The sequence below is a fragment of the Neomonachus schauinslandi genome, chromosome 15 (genome assembly GCF_002201575.2).
Source record: "Neomonachus schauinslandi chromosome 15, ASM220157v2, whole genome shotgun sequence".
Taxonomy (NCBI): domain Eukaryota; kingdom Metazoa; phylum Chordata; class Mammalia; order Carnivora; family Phocidae; genus Neomonachus; species Neomonachus schauinslandi.
This window is the reverse complement of record NC_058417.1, coordinates 28,816,230-28,839,784: the sequence shown is the minus strand read 5'-3', so window position 1 is coordinate 28,839,784 and position 23,555 is coordinate 28,816,230. Positions and strand designations below refer to the sequence as shown.

Below are 23,555 nucleotides of genomic sequence, written 5' to 3'. Positions count from 1 at the left end.
GGTTACAGAGCAGGCCAGAAGGCAGACGCCACAATCTGAAGAGGTACAGCAGACATGGTAGGGATGCTGGAATGATCAGGCTGGGAATTTAACACAACTATAATTAATTAGCTAAGGGCTTTGATAGATAAAGTAGATGGCATACAGGGACGATGGGCACTGTAAACAGAGAGATGGAATTCCTTATAAAGAACCAAAAAGATGGGACACTTGGGTGGCTCAGTCGGTTAAGCGTCTGCCTGCCAGGGTCCTGGGATCGAGCCCCGCATCGGGCTCCCTGCTCCGCGGGGAGCCTGCTTCTCCCTCTCCCTTTGCCTGCCGCCGCTCTGCCTGGGTGTGCTCTCTCTGTCAAATAAATAAATACAATCTTAAAAAAAAAAAAATACCAAAGTTTGCAAACCCGCCACCTCTGTGCTGACAGCACATGGTGCACGGTGACACGATTCTGCTAACAGCCTGGAGTTTGGATTCTACAGGCTGGGGGACACTGTCCCAACAGGACTGCCCTTGCTTCAGACAGCAGCCACACTTCGGGGGTCCCCAGGCCACCGACACTTCTGACTGGCAAATCCAGAAGGTAATGCTAACCTTGAAAATGAAAGTTATATTTCCAGCAAAAATAGATTTATTCAGGAATAGCAGAGAATTGCAATTCAGGACATGCAAGTCATGGCAAAACTACACACAAGTCCTGAGAACAAAAGGGAGGAACATTCTTTGACAGAGGAAAGAGGGCGGGCGGTTTCTGGAGGGCTGTTCTAAACAGAAGTCCGTTGGCATAAACTGGGAGTTGCAGTGTAATGGCTTTTCACCAGCTGAGTTGTAAAGGTCTCTCACTGGCTGGGCTGTTGCCGGGGCAGGAGAAAATCTCTCTCCCTCCTGCTGGGGTAGTAAAGTGTAGGCTTCTTCCTGCTGCGAATGCAAGGTATTCTCTTCCCCCTGGGTCTGCAGAGGGCTGCAAGGAGTGGTACAGCATGAGAGCTCCCCCTTCCAGCCTCCTGACTCCATTTTTTTTAAAAAAAGACTTATTTATGAGAGAAAGACAGAAGGAGCACAAACAGGGGAAGGGGCAGAGGGAGAGGAACAAGCAGACTCCGTGCTGAGCGTGGGGCCCGAGGTGGGGCTCAATCCCACAACCCTGATATCGTGACCTGAGCTGAAACCAAGTGTCGGACGCTTAACCAACTGAGCCACCCAGGTGCCTCCCAACTGCATTTCAAATGAGGCTTCCTTTATTCAGCTGTGCAGCTCCCGCGTGTCTTAGTCTGAGATGCTGTGACAGAAGTACCAGAAACTGGGTGGCTTCGATCACAAACATTTATTTCTCACAGTTCTGAAGGCTGGAAGATCCAGCCAAGATCCAGGGCTGCTTGATTCAAAGCCTGGTGAGGAAGAGCTTCCTGGTTCAGACAGCTGTCTTCCTGCTATGTCCCCACATGGCCGAAGGGGTGAGGGAGCTCTACGGGGGTCTCTTTATAGGGGCACTAATCTCATTCATGAGGGCTCTGCTTTTATGACCTAATCCCCCCACCCCTACCATCGCATTGGGGGTTAGGTTTCAACACATGATTGTTGAAGCAAGAGAAACATCCAGTCTATGACACAGCACCTCCCTCGGGCTCAAGAATTCACGAAAACAAAACAAAACAAAAACAAAATTCATGCGAACTCCCAGAACTCAGAAAGTGCTATACTTTTCAGTGTGTGTAGACAATGCATACGACGTCTGGGCTGCAAGAAAAAGTACCAGATACTGCTTTGTTACATTCACAGGTTCTAAGGCAGGTCAACCAGCCTTGGCCCTAGTAGTTCTCAGGGGTTTCAAAAGATCGGTGCCTACGGCCCTAATTGTCTCCTGAAGAGTGGACTCCTTAAAAAAATCAGCTCATGAAATAATAGCTCAAATACTCTGAATTAACTAAAGTCAATAGTGGGGGGAGGCGGGATAAAGAAATGATGTCCCAATATTAGTTCCAGGTCACAGATCCATTTCAGAGTAATTAAGCCAGAGGCACCGACCGGTCTTGAATAATACAAACACCCGACCCTGACCTGCTCATGCCAGAGTGACTGCGTCGGTCCCTGACGCCTGCGTCTGGGGTCGTAGTTTTATGTTTGTGTTCTGGGGATTTCTGACTCTTCCCCAGGGCGCCAGGGGGCATCTAAGTGGCATCTCCTCCATGACGGGATGGCAAGAGTAGTGAGCAGAGGAATCCAATACCTCCTCATCTGACTGACTTTGCAAAACGAGAAGTCAGATGAATGCAAAGTTGCCCCAACCTTGAGGACTGTGCCCTGGGCAGTGGCGAGGGAACTTACGTCTCACCGCTGCACACAGGATGGCTCAGGACAGCAAGGGTTTCCATCTCCAGAGCCCCTTGCACAGAGTTCAGCGCGGGCTACCCACTTGCCTCTCTCACACACAGAGGGAAGTATCTGCCCCGTCCCGAGGCTGGGACAACGCGCGGGGGGAGGCAAGCTCTGTTGCTCTGAGGTCCACAGAAGAGAGCCGCAGCAGGACCCACGGACTCCCCGCCAGCATTCTCCTCCTCTCAGCCCAGCTGTCTCCCAAGCCAAATTAGCTTCAGGCAAGGCTTTTGTTTCAGAGGATCAATGAAGATGCTTTTGACCTGGGCCAACAGCAGAGAAGAATCACCAAAGAACTCTTCTTCCCAGAATCAAAGGAAGAAAACTTTTTAAAAAACTACATCTCGGCTACTGCAGGGATCTCTTCCCTACAAAGATGATCTCCCTCCCAAGGAAGTGGAAGTCCTTGCCCGGGGAGGACACAGATCAACACACCCATCAGGAATTTCCAGTGCTCGGGGCTCGATGGGAGTGCCCTGGAATTCCAGCTCGAGGCCAGAGATGTGTTACATTCTCAAATACTCATAGAAGAGGTCTGGGGTCCCCACGTCCCCAGTGGTGACCTCTTTTTTATACCACAAAGAGCCTGATCTGAGCTCCCCCTCTTAGGAAAGTCCAGAGCAGGATTCATCTCACCAACAGGAGGTTAAATTCCTCCCACTTTTGGATTGGGAATTTATATCCTGACAACATCAGGATATAAGGAGCTTGGGAAATTCTGGCAATCCATTCCTTCCTTCCCCTTCATGGACTGGGATCATTTTCACTGCACAGAAGCACTGCAGGAAAGTTAGCCCCTTGTGCTTGGGCCCTGTAGTGCGTTCTCTCCCTGGCCCTTAAAGTCTCTGGCTCCCCTAGCCTGGTCAACCCCCCATCTGGAATTAGCTCAAAGGAGGCAAAGAGAAGGGGCTAGAGCCAGCGGCAGGCATCTGACTCCCGTGAGGGCCAGCCCCGGGGGGTGCAGCCTGTGGCCAGGGATAAACAGGAATGCTGATGTTTCCCAGGACCTGCCAGAAGATGCTTTGGGCCACAGGTAGTCACCCCAGCAGGTGAGCTAGCGTGGTCCGGTCCGGGAGGCAGCCCCGCATGACCTGTCCATGCGATTACAGGCTACGGATAGCAAGCCTAGCTGTCCACTCGACTGTGCTGGCCACCGTGGGATCTCCACCAGCCAGTCCAGGATCTCACAGTCCTGGGGAGGAGAGGCTACCACGGAGCCCAGTTATCAGTAAGAAGGCAAGAGGACACTCTACTAAGAGCAAAACCACCACGCTCTGTCAACCCAGAGCAGGGTCGCTCTTGCCCAGGGGAGTTCCTTGCCCCAAAGCCTAAGCTATGGGAAGAAGGCCTCCCCAAGGCTCTGTGGGTACAGCCAAAGAATGTCAGCCAAGAGTGGGAAATGGGAGGGGTTTCCATCTGTGGGACCTGGGTCACCTTGACCTTGAATCACAAATTCCACAAAGGCTGATTCAGATCGTGGTTCAAAACCTTAGCCTGAAAAGTTTCCTGTTGCATTAAACATTTGAAAGCCATCGACGGGGTGTGAGGTATGAGGAGAGGAAGGGGGGCAGGCCTATTTGCCAGTGGAGGGAGAGGACACACTCCTTCCAGAAACTCTGATCTGGGTGGAGACCCGACATGTGTAGTTTCTCTTAAGGACAGAAAATAACCAGGGTCTGAGCATACACCCGAATGCCCGCAGGTGGGCAGGGGGAGGGGCGGGGGGGGGTGAATAATTGAAATTCAATTACTTTGGAATTTTTAAACAATCTATTGCGTTGAATAGCCCTATAGGGAGGAATCAAAATGCTAAGATCTGAAGGCTGATCCAGAGAGCAAAGGGGCTCACACCACGTCGCCTGGGGAGCGCACGGTGGCTACAGACTCCCTCCAAGAGGAAAGGGCACTAGCGATTTTACCCCCCAAAGCCCCGCCCCAGTGCCAGCAGCCAGAGACCTACCAGAACAAGGGGGAGGAGGTCACCCTGCCCTAATGGGCACCAGGAGGTGGCGATGCTTTCTGGCCCAGCACGCGATCACCCCCACCCCTTCCCCTGGCCAGATGTCTCCTCTTACCCCATCCCCCGGCCCCCGCCTCCCACCAGGTCCCCTCCCACACTCTCAACCCCTGGTCCCTCAGAGGTCCCCCTGCAGCTCTGCCCCCCACAGTCTGGGGCCTGCAGAGGCCCGCGTCGGGGCCTGCCTACTTGTAGGAGCAGATGGAGAGCATGGCACCAGCAGAGAACACCCAGAAGGCCGGGTACAGGGCTTCCGTGAAGTCCACCTTGAACTTATACATCAGGTGGACCCTTTCGGCGACGGCAAAGAAGATGACGAAGCCATGGTCACAGTTGAGAAGCACACCGACCCGCGTGGCCTTGGTGGAGGGCAGTGTCTTCTCCACGTTGTTGTGCCACGCAGAGATCTTGGTGTTGAACCACTCCACGCACCACGAGGCGCTGTTGCGGCCGAGCCGGCTCTCGGGGCCCTGGCGTGGCATGCTGCCGTAGCAGACGCCCACCCCACAGAAGTGGCTCTTCTGCAGCTCCACCTCCCAGTAGTGGATCCCTTTCTTGTAGCAGTGCAGGCCCAGCACCTGAGAGCAGTACACGAACCTCTTGGGATGCGGCTGGTAGTTCAGGGGTGAGTCGGCCACAGAGGCGACACTGTAGTTCTCCGACAGCGCCACCTTGTTGTGGGCGGTGTTGTAGTCCAGGCTGAATTTAACGGCATCTAAGAAAGCATTACCCAAGGGATCGATTACAAGGAGCCCAAAGTGCTCTCATGTTTAAACCTTTCCCCCTTGGGACGCCTGGGTGGCTCAGTCGTTAAACCTTTCCCCAACTGGTAGTACTTATTTATTTTATCCATCCATCTATCCATCCATCCACCCATATATCCATATCTCCATCCATCCATCTACCCACCCACCCATCCACTCCATCTGTCCATCATCCATACACACATCCATCCATCCTAAGCAGCCAGCCTGACATGTGTCCATCTGTCTATCCATCAATCCAGCCAACTCTCCATCTATCTGTCACCCATCTGTCTATTCATTCACCCAAAGCCATTTACCGAGCACCTGATTCTGGGCAAGACACACAACTCTGACCAGACATGGTACCCAACCTCATGGCAAGGCAAGCCCATCAGTGACAACACCGTGAGGCCGCACTCTGCTAAACAGGTGGTGCACTGCTCTAGGGGCAAAGTGACTCTACTTGAAGGGTGGGGAGAGCACAGGGGAACATTTCGCAAGTGGGCTGGAATCTGAGCTGAGCAACAGGAAGCTGAGAAAAATTAAACAGAAGCAAGCAGAGTGGGGTGAAGCTATTCTGGGCAAAGGGGACAGCAAAAGCAAAGCCTGGAGTCACAAGGATGGTGGCATGTACTGGGACCAGAAAAGGCTGGGCAGCTGGGAGAGAGGTCCTAGCAGGAGAAGGGAGACAGGTCGGGGCCACAAGGCAGAGAGCTAAAGGATCTAGACTTTACCTGGTGGGCAGCAGGGAGCCAAACACAGCAATTACCTGAATATTCCTGGTCGGGACACTCGCATGGCCTCCCTACCCTTCCTGCCACACTTCCAACCAGTTCCAGGAGATCTGAAGACTGAGCTCAGCTGTATGTTGTCCCCATGCTCAACCTCCTTCCTGGGACACACTCATCTCTGCCCCTCCCCTCCCAGGAGACCCTGGACCATGGGAGAGAGGTCCCAGGGCAGAGGGAAATCCCTAGCTTGGGAACTTGGAAACCAAGAGCCCCGGGTTTTTGCCACCGCCTGCCACTCCCTTGCTAGATGGCTCAGGGCAGGATGCTTTCCACGGAGGCCTGAGGTTCCAACCGCCCCCCCCACCTCCCCCCCCAACCAACCCGGGGCAAGAACAGAGGAGGGAAAATGTTCTCCAAGGTCCTGCGTTGCTACAACTCCCTTTCTCTGCTCACGCGGCTGATCTCAAGCAGCCCAGGGCTCCAGAAACACGTGGCTCAGTGCGTCACCTCACCGGCAGCTCTGCGGCAGTTAGCTCTGGCCCCAGGCCAGGCCTGGGTCTTGCGGGGGGCGGGGGAGGAACCGCAGGAAGCTCTGGGGACACAGGCCCTGAGAAAGATGGCCCCTGCCGAAGACGGCCCCGGGCTGACTGCAAAGGTACCTATGAAGGAGCGACCAGAGGTGCGGGTGGTGCCCAGGGCAGCACAGCGACTCTGCAGACGCAGGGGGTGTTCCTTCTAGAAGGATGAATGCCCCCAGAGGGCCAGCCAACTGAAGGCTGAAAGGCGTCCTTGACATTCAGCTGCACGGGGGCTGCCGCTACCCCCAGCCAGAGCGGGCCTGCCGCAGGGCAGGGACAGAGGCCTGACTCGCGGCTCTCGCCCCCCACGGCCCCGGGGGGCTTTCGGCAACACGGACACTTGCAGCTCCGGCAGCAGTGGGACGGGGTCAAGCTCCCCGGGGGTTCTGACCCTTGGCCACAGCAATGCAGCTGTAGTTTTCTAACTTCCCTCCAAAGATCACAGAGGAAATGAGACTACCACCCAGCTTTCTGTGCTGGTCCCCTGCAGCCGGATCTTGCAGCACTGGCCTGGGGCCCAGAAATCTGTATTTTTCACCCGTATTCAGGCGAGAGGGAGGCTGTCTGCATTCGCCGCTTTTGTGTTCCTCTGTTGGCTTTGCTTTTGCTTTTGGGATGAGGGGAACTGAAACATCTGCGGAGGGACAGGCCCCAGGAGAGCCGGTGAGGGTGACCAGGTGCGGGAGTGCAGACGGAGCAGGAGGAGGTGGACTGGCTGGGGGGGGGGGGGGGCGGGGGGGGGGGGGGGGGGGGGGGGGGGGGGGGGGGGGGGGGGGGGGGCCGGGGAGGGGGCGGGGGGGGGCAGGTGGCGATGCACGAGAGATGGCAGTAACAAGGGGACGAGGGGCCCCTCTTCTCTGTGAAGTGGAGGAGGGCGGGTGGGACAGGGAGGAGACTGATTATGGCAAGTGGGAAGCTTCTGGAATGGCAGGGGAGCCAAGGAGAAGACTGGAGCCGGGGTGCTGGCAGTGGGCCCCCAGCAATGCCCGAGGCACGGCGGTGGGCAGCAGGTGCGGGTCCAGAGAAAGGGGCGAGCTGGGCTCACGCAGGGCTGGGGGTTCAAAGCACCACCGCGGCATCGGTGTTGGCGGGGGAGGGGCGGGGGGGACGGAAGGGGAGCGAGGAGGGCTGCGGCCAAGTGCAGGACAGGCCGGTGGCGCACAAGGGGAAGGGGAGCCGAGCTGGACCTCCGGACAGAGGCGAGGGCGAAGCGGTGAGCAGGGCTGCAAGGAGAGCCCAAGAGCTCTGCTCCCCAGATCCGACGCTACTCACACTCCAGGAGCTCGGGCCTGGACTTGGCTAAGAAGGTCTCCAGCACCTTGGCCTTGAGGGCCGCCGCATTCAGCTGCGTGGTGGTGGCCTTGCCTACACCTGGGAGAGGACACAGAGAGCCGTTTTCAGCACAAACTCAGAGTGGACACCCCACACTGCCCCCTGCCCACAATAACTCACTCTCCAGGCCGGCCTGCTTTGGTTCCAGTAACTCTTCCGGGGCTCCGAAGGTGGGCATCTTGGTGGCTGAGGCAGAGGCAGGGGCTGGCGATAAGGAGGAGAAACATGAACTGGACCCGTGACACAGGGACCAGATGGCCTGTCGTCCCTTCCACACTGATCTGCAAGCGCTACTTCTGCAAACACACCCCTGGACAGCCGGAAGGATACAGCTGAGTCCAGACAGGGCTACGCTCCTTATCCGTCTCGCTCCATGCACTCATGCTCACCCCCAACCTCAGGCCCGCCTGCCACAACAGAACATAAGCACAGAACTCGGGCCCCATCACAGAACCCCGATCAGAGAGGCCAGGCTCTGCTGCCAGCATTTAGTTCCACACCTGGGCAATCTCAAGAAACAAACGGGGGCACAGATGCATAACTTACGAGGTTTCTTGGGTCTCTTTTCTTCTTCTGAAAAAGAAAATTTTCAGAATTAAGATGAAGCACAGCATGACGACACTTTCAAAACACCATAATAGGGGCACCTGGGTGCCTTGGTTAAGCGTCTGCCCTCGGCTCAGGTCATGATCTCAGGGTCCTGGGACTGGGCTCCCTGCTCAGCGGGGAGTCTGCTTCTCTGGCTCCCTCTGCCCCTCCCCCTGCTCATGCTCTTGCACTCTCTCTACTCTCTCTCTCTCAAATAAATAAATAAAATCTTTCTTAAAAACCACCATAATAATAATTTGCATGAATGTGACCCATACAAATAAAACGAGGATGTTGTCCTTGGAAACAAGCAAATGAATCTATGGTGACAGAAACCTGCATCAGTGGTTTTGGGGGTTGGGACTGATAATGAGGAGCATGAAAGAATTTTCTGGGGTAATTCTTTAACTTGATTTGGTAACACACACATACACGCTTGTCAAAATTAATCTAACTGCACACTTAAGATCTGCACATTTTACTATAGGTAAATTATATCTCTATAAAAGAAAAAGTACAAAAAACAAAAAGGGAGTCAGCAAAAAACTGTGCTTGCTGAGTATCACAATAGTCTTTAAAAACTATCTGGAGTGTGTGCCTATGAAAACTGAGTTTACCTAAAGCAATGAGTCTCCAACCAGCAGCATCAGCATTGCTGGGGAATCTGTAGGAAATGCAAACTCTTGGACCCCACCCAAGACCCTGCTGACTCTGACAGTCCAGGGGTGGGGCCCAGCGACCTGTGTTTTATACACCCCTGGTGAGTCTGAAACATGCTCAAGTCTACGTGAGCTAGAAGATTTCGGGTTCCCTCCGCCACCTTCCCCACCACCGGAATGAAAAGGGGTGTTGTGGATCTTATCCCTGCCCGCAGACAAACCCTGCTCTCCTATCATCTTCTACTTCCCCACCAGCCCCCACTCAGCCCCACATGACCCCCTTGCTCCCCCTTCCTCCCACTTCCGAGTCCTATGTCCAGACGGTGTCTTCACTCTGGCCCCATCTCCTCCTCACCTGCCCACTCACACAGGACCAGCCACTTGGGAGGACCCCAGGCTGTGCCGCCGGCCTAGGGCACGGGCCCCCTCCCTGGTCCTCACAGCCATTCTGAGTCTCATCTGCACTGTGACTGGTCCACTCCTTCCCACCATCCGCAGCTCACTCAGGCTAAGAGCCGCACTTGTGATTTGGGCCGGCGGTGAGGATGCTCTCGGGGAAGTGTGATTAGCGGACAGGTGCATAGTGCTTGTTCACCAATTTTTCCCTTCTCTGGTCACCCCAGGGGCCCTTCCACATCTGCCGGCTGGCTGGGGGCTCCCTGCTCCATCCACACCAGGCACCCCGGCTCCTGGCTCTCTACTCCATTTGGAGACCAATACCACACATCTGTCTGCCAAAGACAGCCTAGACTCTAAAACCAAGCAACAATAGCATGGACCCAGAGTTCCCACATCCCCCAGGGGCAGCACTCCTCGGGGCACGCTGACTTTTCAGAGAAGTGATAACAGCCACAGGTCAGGGGCATATTTATGGGCTTTAAGGAGCTTCACAATGATCAGTGTCCCGTGGAAACCTCACTCATAAGAATCCCATGAGGTCATCGTCGTCATGGTCCAAGTTTGACAGATGAGGAAACTGAGGACCATTCGTCTCCCTGACTCCCACCTCAACAGCATATGCCTTCTCACCGTGTGGGTGGTATGCCCCCCTCAAGGGGGCAAAAATGGATTTTTGGTGGAAGCGGGTGAAAAAAATCTTACTCTTTACATGTATGAAAGCATAATCTATAGAGAGACATACTGCATATGCGTAGTATTAAAATTTCACAGGTGGGGCAATTAGGAAAACACTGTCTTCAGTGGCTGGGGGTGGTGGTAAGAGAAGGACAATCATGGGAAGGAGGTCGGGAAGTGCTCAGACAGAAGCACAGGATGACTCAAGACGGAACAGCTCTGAGCCGCTCCTCCAGGGGGCGCTCTGCCCAAGTGCCAAAACTTGGGTGTCAGCAAGTATTTCTCAAGACAAGCGGGTGTTGGTAACCTTGCTGGCCCAGGCCTCCGCACAACCAGTGCTGAAGGGAAGGTCCTGCCAAGCACCCCAGGGGAGCCCTGCGGCAGCCCCTCCAGCCTCCACTCGGTGGCACTGTGGCCAGACTCGTCTGTAGAGGTACTTGCCCCCCTCCCCCCAACCACGGCCATTTGGGACGTGCTGGCAAGAGCCCCAGGAACAGCAGCAAGGTTACTTACTCGGGAACTTTTTTGCAAAGTGTATGGGTTTGGGCGTAGATGCTGGGCCATGCTCTCCGGGGTTCCCTGTGCCAAAGAAGAAGGGGTTACTTTAGGCAGCTCTTCCAAAGCAACCCCAGGGGCCAGCTTTGCCAGGGGCAGGCGGAGAGAGGGTCTACAAAGGTGATTTCCACGGACTTTCCCTACCCAATCCTTTACAGGAGCTAGAAACAAGGAGACAAAAAGACGAGTTTGGTGTGTCCCTCTTTTCTCTTAAAATGTAGCCGGGGTCAATGTTTTCTCTGCCAGTGCCCCGCTCCATGACCTCTAAAGCCTCTCTGAGGTTCCGCTTCTTCCGGTGTCAACAGGAAGGGACAAGCCCTTTGCTTGTGGTGATGAGGCCAAGAGGCCTCGTTCCTCACCCTCCAGTTTTTCCATCACCCTTCCCCAGACCAGCAATCACTGATGTAGCAGGAAAACAAATATGCATGGCCATTTCGTCTACAGCTGTACCCTCTACACAGAGCATGCCACGCCTGTTCCAGAGGCCCTTCTGCAAGGACACTCAGCTCGCCCAGCTGAGACTCAAGCCCCACCCCCAGGGTTACACGGTAAGATTCACTATGTGCCATGCTCTGTGCTAGGCACTGGGGAGAGTGTTGGATGAAAAACAGACCGAGCCCCTGCCCTCACAGAGACTGCAATCTAGTGGGGGAAGAACAAAATGACAGATACGCAAAGGCTCCCAAGGGATGATAAGGATCCTGGGACCTAGTCTGAGGAGTGGGAGTGGTGGTGACAGGGGAAGTTTGCTGAGAAATACAATGTTTCAACTGATCTCTGAAGGGTGAGAGGAGTGAACTGGTAAGGATGGTGGAGTCTGAGCCTTTTGGTCAGTGGGAAGGGCACATACAAAGGCCCTGTGGCAGGAAGCTTAGCATATGTGAGGAGCTGCATGCAGAAAGATGTGTGGGAGGAGGAGGCGCTTCAAGGCTGGTGAAACGGACAAGGCCTGACCAGGCAGGGGCTTGTAGAACAGTGGCAAGAGCGTGGTCTGAAATCTGAAAGCAATGGAAATTCTCTGAACAGGGTGAGGGAAGAAGGTCCCAGGAGATCAGATTCACACCCTGAAAAGCTCTCTCTGGCTGCAGCAGGAGTGGATGCAGAAGGACTAGCTAGAAAGCTGCCACGGGTGGGGGCAACAGAAAGCAGGCAGGTGATGGCTGGCGGGGGGGCGGTGGACTGAGTCAGGAGAAATTTAAGAACTAAAATCTGGGGGCGCCTGGGTGGCTCAGATGGTTGGGCGTCTGCCTTTGGCTCAGGTCATGATCCCAGGGTCCTGAGATCGAGTCCCGCATCGGGCTCCTGGCTCAGCGGGGAGCCTGCTTCTTTCTCTGACCCTCTCCCCTCTCATGCTGTTTCTCGCTCGCTCGCTCTCTAAAAAATAAATAAAATCTTAAAAAAAAAAAAAAAAAGAACTAAAATCTGGTCATGGATTGGATACAGGGGGGAAGGAAAGAGGGTGTCAGAGAGGAATGCCAGGTTTCTCTGACCCCAAAACTAGCCATTCCCCACCAACTACACTGATAATTTGGTGGGGAGTCTATTCAGAAGCCACCTGAGCCAGCCTCAAGATCACACACAAGAACAGCCTGTCCAGAAAGTCCCGTCGTTAGCGTCAAGGTGCCCAAAATGTTTTCGGAAGGATGGCTATGACTCAGGAGGTTTCCCCGTGACCTCCCAGATGGAGGGCAGATATGTCTGGACCCCTGCAACTCAAGCCCCAGTGTTCTGGATCAAGACCCCCCCCACCCCCAATGGGGGGACCGCTCCCATTTTAGGGGTCCCAGTAGGGGAGCTCGGGGTTTGCTAATGGCTACCTGAGCCGGTGGGTTCCTCGGGCTTCTTGTCCTGGGCCTGCCTGATATACCGCTTCAGCTCATCTTTGAGGTCTGAGGTGCCCTGAGAGACACCCTTTATCAGCTCCTGATTCAGCTCCACCTTGGGGACGTAGACTGGCTTTGTGGAGACACCTTGCAGTTTTATCCCTTTCTGAAACAAGCCAGAGTGTTAGTTCAGGCAGCTCCAAGGAAGCCAGGGCCCGGGTTCAGGCCTCATGAACCCCAGGAGGAGCTTCCCTGTGCTCACGGATGCTCAGTCCGATCATAGGCCAGAGATTGCTGGGAGCTAACGTGCCACTTTCGGTCACAGCTCTCTGGATCTGGAAGGGCCCTCAGAGGCCACTCACCTACCAAGGGAGAAAGTGAAGTCAAGAAACAACACGTGAGAAGGAAAGGAAAGGAAAAAGGGGAGGGGAGGAAAGGGGAGGGGGAGGGGAGGGGAGGGGAAAAAGGAAAGGAAAGGAAAGGAAGCAAAGAAAGAAAAGAAAGAAGGGGCACCTGGGTGGCTCAGATGGTTAAGCGTCAGCCTTCAGCTCAGGTCATGATCCCAGGGTCCTGGGATCGAGCCCCGCATCGGGCTCCCTGCTCGGCAGGAAACCTGCTTCTCCCTCTCCCTCTCCCCGAGCTTGTGTTCCTTCTCTCGCTATCTCTGTCAAATAAATAAATAAAATCTTTAAAAAAAGAAAGAAAGAAAGAAAAGAAAAAGGAAACAACAAGCATCCTGCCAGGAACTCTGCCAACCAGTGGCAAGGACAAAGTTGGGACACAAATCTCCTGACCCCCGTGGATAATGCTCTTCTACTCCTCCCCCTGTGACTGGCCAAGCACAGGAAACCCAGGACCATCTCCAGCCCTCCAGGAACAGCTCTGAACACACGTTCTAAAACTGGACAGGGATGCCTCAAGGCGCAAAGGGTTCAGCCAGGGCACATCCAGTGAAAAGGAAGAAACTGACAGAGGGTCCCACACTTTGAGATAAAATCGGGTCATACAGCATCAAGAGGCCCCAGGTAAGGACCCAGAATCCTTCTCAGAAAACTCTAGACAGTGGGCGCCTGGGTGGCCCAGTCAGTTAAGCGTCTGCCTTCGGCTCAGGTCATGATCCCGGGGTCCTGGGATCGAGCTCCGCATCAGGCTCCCTGCTCCGCGGGAAGCCTGCTTCTCCCTCTGCCCCTCCCCCCACACTCATGTGCACGCTCTCTCTCCCTCTCTCGCAAAAATAAATAAAAATCCTTAAAAAAAAAAAAAAAAAGAAAGCTCTAGGCAGTTACTCCAACAAACAGGAAGGAACACTGAGATGAAAGTCAGGGGTGCCCAGCCCAGGCATGGAAAGAAGTCCATTCAGGGAGAAGAGAAGGTTCCCAGTCACTCCTGTACTCTCCCCAGGACCTACACAAGGAACCTGGTCCTCTGAGGTGTCGTCGCCCCATCGATGGGGCTCACGGGAACACGGGCTGCATGCCAGGAGAAGGGGGCGGTAATAAGGGAGCGGGCGGCCTGAACACAGCCAACAACAAGCGCATGTAAAACGGCGCCGCTGGGTGTGACAGCAGAGGACATGTGAGCTCCTCAATCACCAGTAATGGCAGAATAACGGGATCTGAGGAAGACGGGGGGGAGCTGGAGTGAGCCCGGAGAAAGGAGAAGATTTACCAGGCAGAGCAGGTCAGCCACGGTGTTCCCATCCAATGCCCAGGGTGTCTGGGGAATGGTGAGTGCTCTGCTGTGGTTGCAGCACGGGGCGTGGGCAAGGCGTGGGTGAAAAGAGAGGAGGGTGCTGGCAAAGACAGGGCCTGGTCACCCAGGGCCTTCAGAGAGACACTTCCAGGGTCCATGGGGAGGAGGGATGGAAGGAAGGAGGCGGAGGCGTTTGCAGCAGGCAACATTCTAAGATGGCCCCCAGGATGCCCACCTGGCCCAGGGGTACACACCCTGTATAATCTCCTCCCCCTGAGTATGGGCAGGACAGTGAATGTGCTAGGATAGCACTCCTGTGATTCAGTTGCCTTATATGGAGAAAAACTGAAGGAATATTGCAGATGTAATGAAGATCCCAAATCTGTTGGTTTTGAGCTCATCAGGAAGGTGAGTACCCTGGTGGGCCTGACTTAACCAGATAGGAGCCATTAAAAGGGACCAGGCTTATAAGAAAGAAGGAAATCTTGCCATCTGCAACATGGACGGATCTGGAGAGTAGAATGCTAAGTGAAATAAGTCAGTCAGAGAAACACAAATACCACATGATTTCACTCATTTGTGGCAATTTAACAAACAAAACAAACGAGCAAAGGGGACAAACAGAGAGAGAGAGAGCCAAGCAGACTCTAGAGAACAAACTGGTGGTTACCAGAGGGGCGGGGCAAGGTGGGATGGGGGAACTAGGTGATGGGGATTAAGACCACACTTATCATGATGAACACTGAGTAAAGTACAGAACTGTTGAATCTGGTGTACATGGGGAAACTAATATAACAATGTATGTTAACTAGATACTGGAATTAAAATGTTAAAAAAAAAAAAGAGGGGTGCCTGGCTGGCTCAGTTGGTAGAGCATGTGACTCTTGATATCGGGGTCATGAGTTCAAGCCCCATGTTGGGCATGGAGCCTACTTAATTAAAATTTTTAAAAAAGGAGAGAGAGACCAATAATCTAAGTAATCTAAGCAAAAAAAAAAACGGCCCAGGCTTTCCTGGAGGGAGAAATTCTCCACTGGCTTTGAAGAAGTACCTGGCAAGCCGAGAGAGGGCCACATGCCAAGGAACTGCAGCAGCTTCTGGGAACCGAGAGCAGACCTCAGCCGACAACCAGCGAGAAAGGGGGCCCTCGGGCTGCACCACGGAAACTGAAGTCCGCCAACAACCACAGGAGCTTGGAAGACAACCGGCAGCTCCAAAAGGAATGCAGCGCAGCCAATCCTCAGCCGGCAAGCCCCTAAGCCATGCCCCGACCCCTGAGCCACGGAAAGTGTGAGATAGTAAATAAATGCTCTTCCAAACCAGTAGGTTTGTGGTAAGTTGTCCCAGGGCACAGAAAACGGACATAGCGAGTGTCTCGGGGCAGCTCCCGGGGACCTCGTACAGCCCCATCTCCCGGTGGCCTCACTGCACGTGTCGTCAACGGCATGTGGGCAGACAGAAAGTACATTCGACCATGTCTTCGTCGAGACCTACCTCCAGAAACTCAAACTCGTCCCCCTTGTTCAGGGCAAGTTCAACTTCCTCCTTCAGAGCCTGGATCTCACTCTTCTTCTTGAGAAGGATCTGGTAAATGTTGTCAAACTTGGTATTGACCCTCTTCTCCTCTTCCTTTATCTTCCGTGTGGAGGTGGCCTCTGCGGCATCAATGAGCACCTTGATTTCCATGTATTCCTGTCTAAGCTGCTCCATCTTCCGATTTGTAGCCTCCTAACAGGGCCAAGACACAGGGGCATCCATCAGAGAGGCAAGAAAGTTAAGGCTGTGGTACCAAGTGCTGGTGAGATGTGGAGCACCAGACTCTTACCTGTACTTCGCGGTGGGAAAAAGGGGCACAACTGCTTTGGATGGGAATTTGGCAAAGTCTAGTGAATCTCAAGGTGCTCCTACCCAATCCGGGGAACATCCTCTAGAAAAACACTCAAGATACCTGCCCCAGAGATAGACACAAGAATGCTCCTAAGCAGCATTGTTTGAATTAGCAGAACCCCCGGGAACAACCGAATGTCTATCAATAAGACACAAATCTGCAAATTATTCATAGGATAGAATATTAAATAGTAATGAAAATTAATGAACTGGGGCAACGCACGGACAGATTTCCCCAAGGGGAAAAAACAACGTGCAGAAGAAGACGTAGGGCGTGATGCTCTTTATATAAAGCTTAGGAACAATGAGAATGGCTTCCTCTCGGTAAGAGAACACCCCTGGAGTTTGCCAGGGCACATGGCCGCCCCACCACAGGCTACCTCCCCAGCCACCCCTGCAGCTAGACTTGGCCACGGGACTAAGGTGCTCCCGGTGCAGCATGAGCAGAACGTTCATCTTCCCTGTCCCCTCTTCTGCAGGCTAGAACAAAGACGTCATGGCAACCCAGCTTCAACCAGAGGTGAGAAACCGCCTGTAGTAGTCGGGTAATAAGAAAAGTCTCTGAATCCTGAATGATCACGTGGAGCAGAGACACCCCGCTAGTCTGGGCAGCTCGTATCTGGCACCGAACTGCCAAAGGGAGCAAAAGAAACTTCTATTTTATTTAAGCCTCTGAATTTGGCGGGGCAGGAGGTGCGGAGGTGGGGGGGTAATCTCTGTTAGCAGTTTAGCCCGCCCCCTCCAACCAGTACATGTACATTCCCGTAGGTGCCCTCATCTAAGCCTCACAGCCACCGTCGGGAAAATGTTGTGACTCCATTGTGCAGCTGGGAAAACCGAGGCTCAGAGATCTGCCCACAGGAGGCAATTATCACAGGCTATTATGTAACAGAGCTGGTATTCTCAGAACTCATCTAATTACACCACAGATACCACAATAAAACCAGACCCTAGAGCTCGAGAGCAAGATATTTAAAACTCAAATCTTCTTTCATTTTTTTTTTTTTAAAGATTTTATTTATTTATTTGAGAGAGAGAGAGAATGAGAGACAGAGAGCATGAGAGGGAGGAGGGTCAGAGGGAGAAGCAGACTCCCCGCCAAGCAGGGAGCCCGATGTGGGACTCGATCCCGGGACTCCAGGATCATGACCTGAGCCGAAGGCAGTCGCTTAACCAACTGAGCCACCCAGGCGACCTCAAATCTTCTTTCAATATAAAAATCTTCTTTCAGTATATTCCTTTAGGGGCGCCCAGCTGGCTCAGTCAGAAGAGCATGCAACTCTTGATCTTGGGGTCATGAGTTCGAGGCCCACGTGGGGTACAGAGATTACTTAAATAAATAAACTTAAAATATATATACATTCTTTTATTTATAATATCAAAAACCTTATAAAACTTATAAAAACTAGACCCCCCAAAAATCTCTAATTCTACCACTCCAATGCTTGTACTACTATCCTGTTACTATACTTCCAATCTTTTTCAGTCTTTTTTCCTACACTTTCTGTAATGGGCTGAATGATGCCTTCCCCCCGCCCAAAGATATGTCCAGATTCCAGAACCCGCGAAGGTTGCATTACTTAGCAAAAGTCTTTGCAGATGGGGTGCCTGGGTGGCTCAGTCATTAAGCGTCTGCCTTCGGCTCAGGTCATGATCCCAGAGTCCTGGGATCGAGCCCCGCATCAGGCTCTCTGCTCCGCAGGAAGCCTGCTTCTCCCTCTCCCACTCCCCCTGCTTGTGTTCCCGCTCTTGCTGTGTCTCTGTCAAATAAATAAATAAAATCTTTAAAAAAAAAAAAAAAACTCTTTGCAGATGTAATTAAGGTAGGAATCTTGAGATGAAGTTAACCTGGATTACCCACGTGGGCCCTAAATCCAATGACAAATGTCCTTATTAAGGACAGAAGAAAAGACAGAGAGGCTGTGAAGACAGAGGCCGGGGCTAGAGTGACACCAGCCACAAGCCTAGGAACCCCTGAGCCACCGGAAGCTGGAAGAGGCAAGGAAGGATTCTCCCCTAGAACCAGGAAGTGTGGCCCTGTCTTTGATTCTGAACTTCTGGCCTCCAGAACTGTGAGCGAACACACTTCTGTCCCAGTAAGCTGAGTTGGTGGTAACTGGTTACGACAGCCCTAGAAAACTAACACACTTGCTTTTTATAAATAGATGAACTCTAGTGTGTATACACTTCTGCTTCCTGTTTTTCTCCCATTTAAATCATAACCACTTTTTATGTCAGTACTTTTTTTCTCATGATCTTTTTTTTTTCTTTAAGTAAGCTCTACGCCCAACGTGGAGCTTGAACTCACAACCCCAAGATCAAGAGTCACATGCTCTACCAACTGAGCCAGGCAGGCGCCCCTCTATTACTACTTTATAGCCCTAATTTTTAATGATTGCCCCTGTCCTCCCCACACCAAGTTCAGGGCTTATGGATTGTCTTCAGTTTACGTCTACAAAGGATCTTTCCTGGGGACATAGCTTTCTGGATGTCTTGCAAGGTGGATGTCTATTCCCGACACCGTGCGTGAAGCCAACCGGAGCCCAGGGCCGAGCTGGCGGTGGAGAGCCCTGTCACTCACCCGCACATCCTGCTGCCTGGCTCTCACGTCCTCAAGCGCCCTCGAGGCACCGTTGATCTGGCTGTAGATGACAGTCAGCTTATGCTTCAGCTTGGTCTGCAGAAGAAACAACCAGCATGAGAACTCACCTCAGCCCAGCCCCCAACACCAGGGACTGGCCCTGGAATCTATCCCACGGGTGCTTCTGCCACCCCGAGTCTTGCCTGCCTGTAGCTTTTTGAAGCATTCGCCTATTTATTGCCTCCCTTCAAACTTCTAGAGCAACAGTACAAGAAAGAAGTTACGAGCATAGGATTTGGAGACAGACCAACTAGGGTACCAGCCCCTGTTCCCAGCTGTCCAAGCACCTGTCACCTGTGTCCTTGGCCAAGAAAGAGATACAGATGTTCCCACCTCCCAGGGCCAGTAGCAACGTGAGAAGTCAGCACAGTGCCTGGATTTTAGTAAGGACAAACCAAAGGTCAGCTTGTAGGATTAGGAGCTTCTTCATTAGCCCCCATTTTACAGACGATGAAACAGAGGCCAGGCGGCCAGCAAGGGGGCCGAGAACGAGCTGGAGGGGTTGCTTCAGTGATGGCAAATGAGGTCGTTCTGAGTCAGCCCTCCCCCTGCAAACAACCGCACAAGCAAACTGCTGGGAAGAAGAATCTGCTTCACGACAACGGAGAGCTAACTAAGCAGGGAAGGATGACAGCCAAGATCTGGGAGAAGGCAATCCAGAGAGGTAAGCCTGGCCTCTGGGGTTGCTCTCCCAGAACCATCTGCCGATTCCAGAAGACAGCTGGAAGAGTCACTGTCAACCTCGGGGAAGTAGGGGGACAAGAGAGTCCAAGGCTCCTTTGGCCCCACGGGTGGGGACCTCCACAGGCTACACGCTAGGAATAAGGACGAACAAGCGGTAGCCCAGCCCCCCAACAGCTCAATCCCTGAAACTGAATTAAAGTGACTCAGAATTGCTAAGTCCCTAGCAACCTCCAGGAACCAAGGCCAATTACGCACGAAGGAAGATAATACCATCCGAGGCCTCTTAGCATTTCTATAAATTTTCAGAATCAATATCGGGAGTGTCCTCCCTCCCTGCTCAGGTGAAATGCTGGGCCACAGAAATGGGGAGGGAAAAAAAAACCCAGCACCAGAATAATAGCAGTTAGTGTTTCTTATATATGCACTGCAAGCCAGGCTTCACAGGTGTTAACTTACTTAAAGCGAAGAACAACACTATATAAGGTGGGAGTTACCTGTCCTTTATAAATAAGGACATCGAAGAACAGTCACATCACTGTTAACTGGTGTTACAAGGTCCCGGTGTTATAATTAAAGCACTGAGTACACAGGAAATGTCTAGGAAAAAACATTTACTTCCCCTAACAAGCTGGCTCAACACCCTCCAGCCTGCCCCCTCCACTTCCCTGCCTCTCCCACTCCACTAGAGATATCAGGTCTAAACTTGACCTTGAATCTGAATTTGAACAACCCAGTGACAGTCACATATAAGGGAATGGAAGCAGAGATCAAGGTCACACTAGCTTGACCCTGAAACCCCAAGTTACTGGTGATGTTTCATATTCAACCTCTGTGACAATGCCCTTCAACCTGGCCTCTTAAAAGTGGCCAAGATAAACTGTGGGCCAAAGGCAGAAGGCCAGGCCAAGGCAGATCTGGACTCACAGGCCTCGGAGCTGGAAGAGAACTCAGAACACCCGGGCACTGGGTTCCACCTCCAACAGCCGCGCTCAGCAGTGCACCCCAAAACTCTGTGTTTTGGAAAGTTTTATCCACCATTAATGAAATGTATATATGACAGTCCCCTGACGGCAGAGAGAGGGGCCTATGTGGCTCCAGACAAAGGAAAGTGGCCCAGGGACTTCAAGAGAGGCAACAATCCCCTCATTGAGGGTAGAGAACTTTTTGAAGTTCTGAGGATCTGTTCACAGATTGGGGACTTGAGTCCTCCATGAGGACGTGGGAGGCACCGGAGTCCCGAGTCCACCCCGCACCACTGGCCAAGACAAGGCAGCCGCCCAAGGCCGGGGCACTGCCCAGATACGGCTGGCTCTGTCCCAGTAGGGAGCGGCAGCGGGGCTAGAAAGGGAGGCTGATCGAAGGACTTGGCAAGCCAGGACAATGGTGGGGACCAGGGAGGTGGCAAGGTCAGGCCTGTTACAAGGATTACAAAGCCCAGCGTGTACAACAAACAAGTACGCTGGGTGCAGACTCCAGCTCCAGGCCCCAGGCTGGGAGCCAGGTGTAGCTCCAGGCCAGGCTGAGAAGAACTCTCCGGCCCCTACTTGCCTTCTGCCTCCATGGATAAGAACTTCTAGAAGAGCCTTTTGACGGGAGCCAGCCGCCCGGTCCTCAGGGACAGGCGCAAGCACCCCGAGGCAAAGAAGATATGGGCAGCCTGACACCTCCGCCCCAGCAAGCTCTCTCCTACCCCAGCTGCTCAGAAATTACACCTGCAGTGCTTAGCACTCACCCAGCGAGGAAGCAGAGTCAGAATTCAAACCTAGGTCTCAACACCCAGGCCGAGGTCAGAGCCAACCAGCCATCTGACGCAGGGACCTGCCTATGAAGCACTTCCCACCTCATCCAAGCTCATCGCCCCGGAGCCTCCTGACCACCCTTGCAGATCAGGAGGAAATGCTATGAATCCCATTTTACAGATGAGGCAGCTGAGGCTTGGCGAATTGCAGTGACTTGGCATAAACCACAGCTGACATGGAGCCATGTTCTGGCCCGAAAGGCTTGGCAGGTTCTTTAGGGAGGCAAGTGGAGATGCAGGTGGCCACGCCTGACATGGTTGTGCCTCAGGGGTCAACTCTCAGACACTGCCTTGAGGTCTGGCCTCTGAGACTCAGGGAAGAAGTCCTGAGGGACCCAGCTCAGATGGAGAAGCAGACGGGGCCCGGGAAGGGCTATGGCTGCTCAGGAGCAAGGCCTGCACCCTGGTCCTGGTGCTGCCGCAAACCTCAGCCAGGCCTCCTATCTCCTCCGACAACAGAACAGTCCATGCTCTCCACGACAGGGCCTCGAGAATTAAAGGCAATCTGGCCACACTCTGGAGCTCAGGCTGATATAAAAAAGGTGGTCCCACTACACCTTTTCAGCCTCTGCCTTGAGTCCGCCAGGGAAGTTATGATCCCCCAAACCACTAACATCATCAGAGACCTGGAAGGCCCCTTAGGGAGCCACCTGGTCCCACCGCCTCGATTTACTGATGAAGACTCGGGCCCCGGGGCCAAATGCTGTGCTCGAAGTCGCACAGCCAGGGCGGAAGTCACTATGGTGCAAGACTTTGGTTCTGCCTGCGGGTAGTAGCCAGACGTATCTGGCACTCTGCCCACGCTTCTGCTCATAACAATCCTCCCTGGTCACTAGAACTCTCTGGCTCACCAAAAGTTTTTGCTCACATGACCTCAAGCCTCCTGGAATGTCCCATGCTCCATGAACTCGGATATCAGGCTGGTCATGGGGAAAAGCAGCAAACTGTAGAGTCGAACCAGCCGGGGTCCCAATGCCTGCTTAACCACCTACTGGGTTAGCTGAGGCTAAATTAACTTCTCTGGACCTCCATTTCCTCAACTGTAAAATGGACCTAATTATATCCACCTCTTGGATGCTGCCCAGATTTAATGAGGTAACCTCCAGGGCTCCTATCTGACGCCGAAAACCCTCGACTAAACACCATCAGACAAGTACGAGGCTCAAGGCAGGCAACTTCGTCTGTCTTCAGTGGGGGAAGAGGGTGGACCACGGATGACAGAGGAGGGCTAGATGTTCTCCTTGCCCCTTTCTATTCGGACATCGGGGACGCCCCTGCCCCGGCTCTCAGGCCCAGCAAGGCCCACCCTCCTACCCCAGGTGGTCCGCGGTGGGCCACGATGCCCACGGCGGCTCCCTCCGCACCCCCCAGCCCAGACTGCCTCCCAGTGCCCGTGCCCTCGCCCGCCACCACCCACCTCCAGGTCGGCGCTGGCCTGGCTCAGGGACGCAGGCGAGCAGGCTTTGTGCTCCACCAGGCAGATGTGGCAGATGCACTCGTCATGCTGGGGACAGAAAAAGTCCCGCAGCCGGTTGTGCTGGGGGCACTTGCGGCGCATCAGGTCCCGGACGGGGGGCTGCAGCTGGTGGTCCCGGAAGGCGGGGCTGTCGAGGTGCGGCTGCAGGTGCTCCTGGCAGAAGGAGGCCATGCACACCAGGCACGTCTTGACGGCGGGCTCCTTCAGGCAGTGGTCGCAGGCCACCGGGCCCGCCGGGCTGGGCGCGGCGGCGCGAGCGGGCGGCTTCCAGCCGTCGGGGGGTGGGGGCGCCGCCCAGGCCTGCTCGGCCTGCAGGAACTGCTCCACCACCGCGCACAGCACCGTGTTCTTGCGCAGCTGCGGCCGCGCGTGGTAGACGGCGCGGCACTGCGGGCACAGATACGGCGGGCCCTGGACGGCCCACGTCTCGTCCAGGCACGAGCCGCAGAAGTTGTGGCCGCACGGGGTGGTGACCGGCACCTTGAAGGGCTCCAGGCAGATGGAGCACGACAGCTCCTCGGCCAGGGGGACCAGCTCCGCCATGGCGCTCCTGCGGGACGGGAAAGGACGCGCTGGGACGGCGGCCGCGGAAGACGAACGACCGCCCGAAGCCCGCGAGGAAACGAAACTGAGCGGCGGGAGGGGCGGGCCCCGCGGCCCTGCAGGAAGTCACGTGGGGCCGGGCGGGCCCGGCCGGGCCGCCGGGGGGGTCCCGGGGCGCGGGGCGTCGTGGCGCGCGCGGAGCGGGTCGGCCCCGCCGGGTGGGCGCGGGCGCCGGGCTCCGGGCGTCAGTTTGTGCCCCCGAGCCGCAGCGGTTTCTGCTCCCCCCCGGCCCGGCGGAGGAGGAAACCTGCGCGGCAGGTGGAGAACCCCGGCCCGGTGGCGCTTCTGCCCCGGCGCGCCCAG

At 54.3% G+C, this 23,555-nt stretch overlaps 1 protein-coding gene across 1 annotated transcript; it reads right to left on the bottom strand.

The window, feature by feature from the left end:
* Nucleotides 1-4,440: 4,440 nt before the first annotated feature.
* TRIM25 (tripartite motif containing 25) lies at nt 4,441-23,289 on the bottom strand. The gene is made up of 9 exons (XM_021704038.1): nt 22,590-23,289; nt 18,631-18,726; nt 15,657-15,890; nt 12,465-12,636; nt 10,606-10,671; nt 8,318-8,344; nt 7,892-7,975; nt 7,712-7,810; nt 4,441-5,099 (listed from the first exon to the last, which is right to left on the bottom strand). The coding sequence occupies exons 1-9, from the start codon at nt 23,190-23,192 to the stop codon at nt 4,570-4,572; spliced, it is 1,911 nt and encodes a 636-aa protein (XP_021559713.1). The 5' UTR covers nt 23,193-23,289; the 3' UTR covers nt 4,441-4,569.
* Nucleotides 23,290-23,555: the final 266 nt, after the last annotated feature.

Bases quoted from the DNA above. Each gene is read 5' to 3' on its own strand.
- TRIM25 (XM_021704038.1), bottom strand. From the start codon at position 23,192: ATGGCGGAGCTGGTCCCCCTGGCCGAGGAGCTGTCGTGCTCCATCTGC. The intron at 18,727-22,589 runs GTGGGTGGTGGC...TTTCTTCTGCAG, and splicing joins AGGCCAGCGCCGACCTGGAG to ACCAAGCTGAAGCATAAGCT. The intron at 12,637-15,656 runs GTAGGTCTCGAC...GGCTTGTTTCAG, and splicing joins ACGAGTTTGAGTTTCTGGAG to AAAGGGATAAAACTGCAAGG.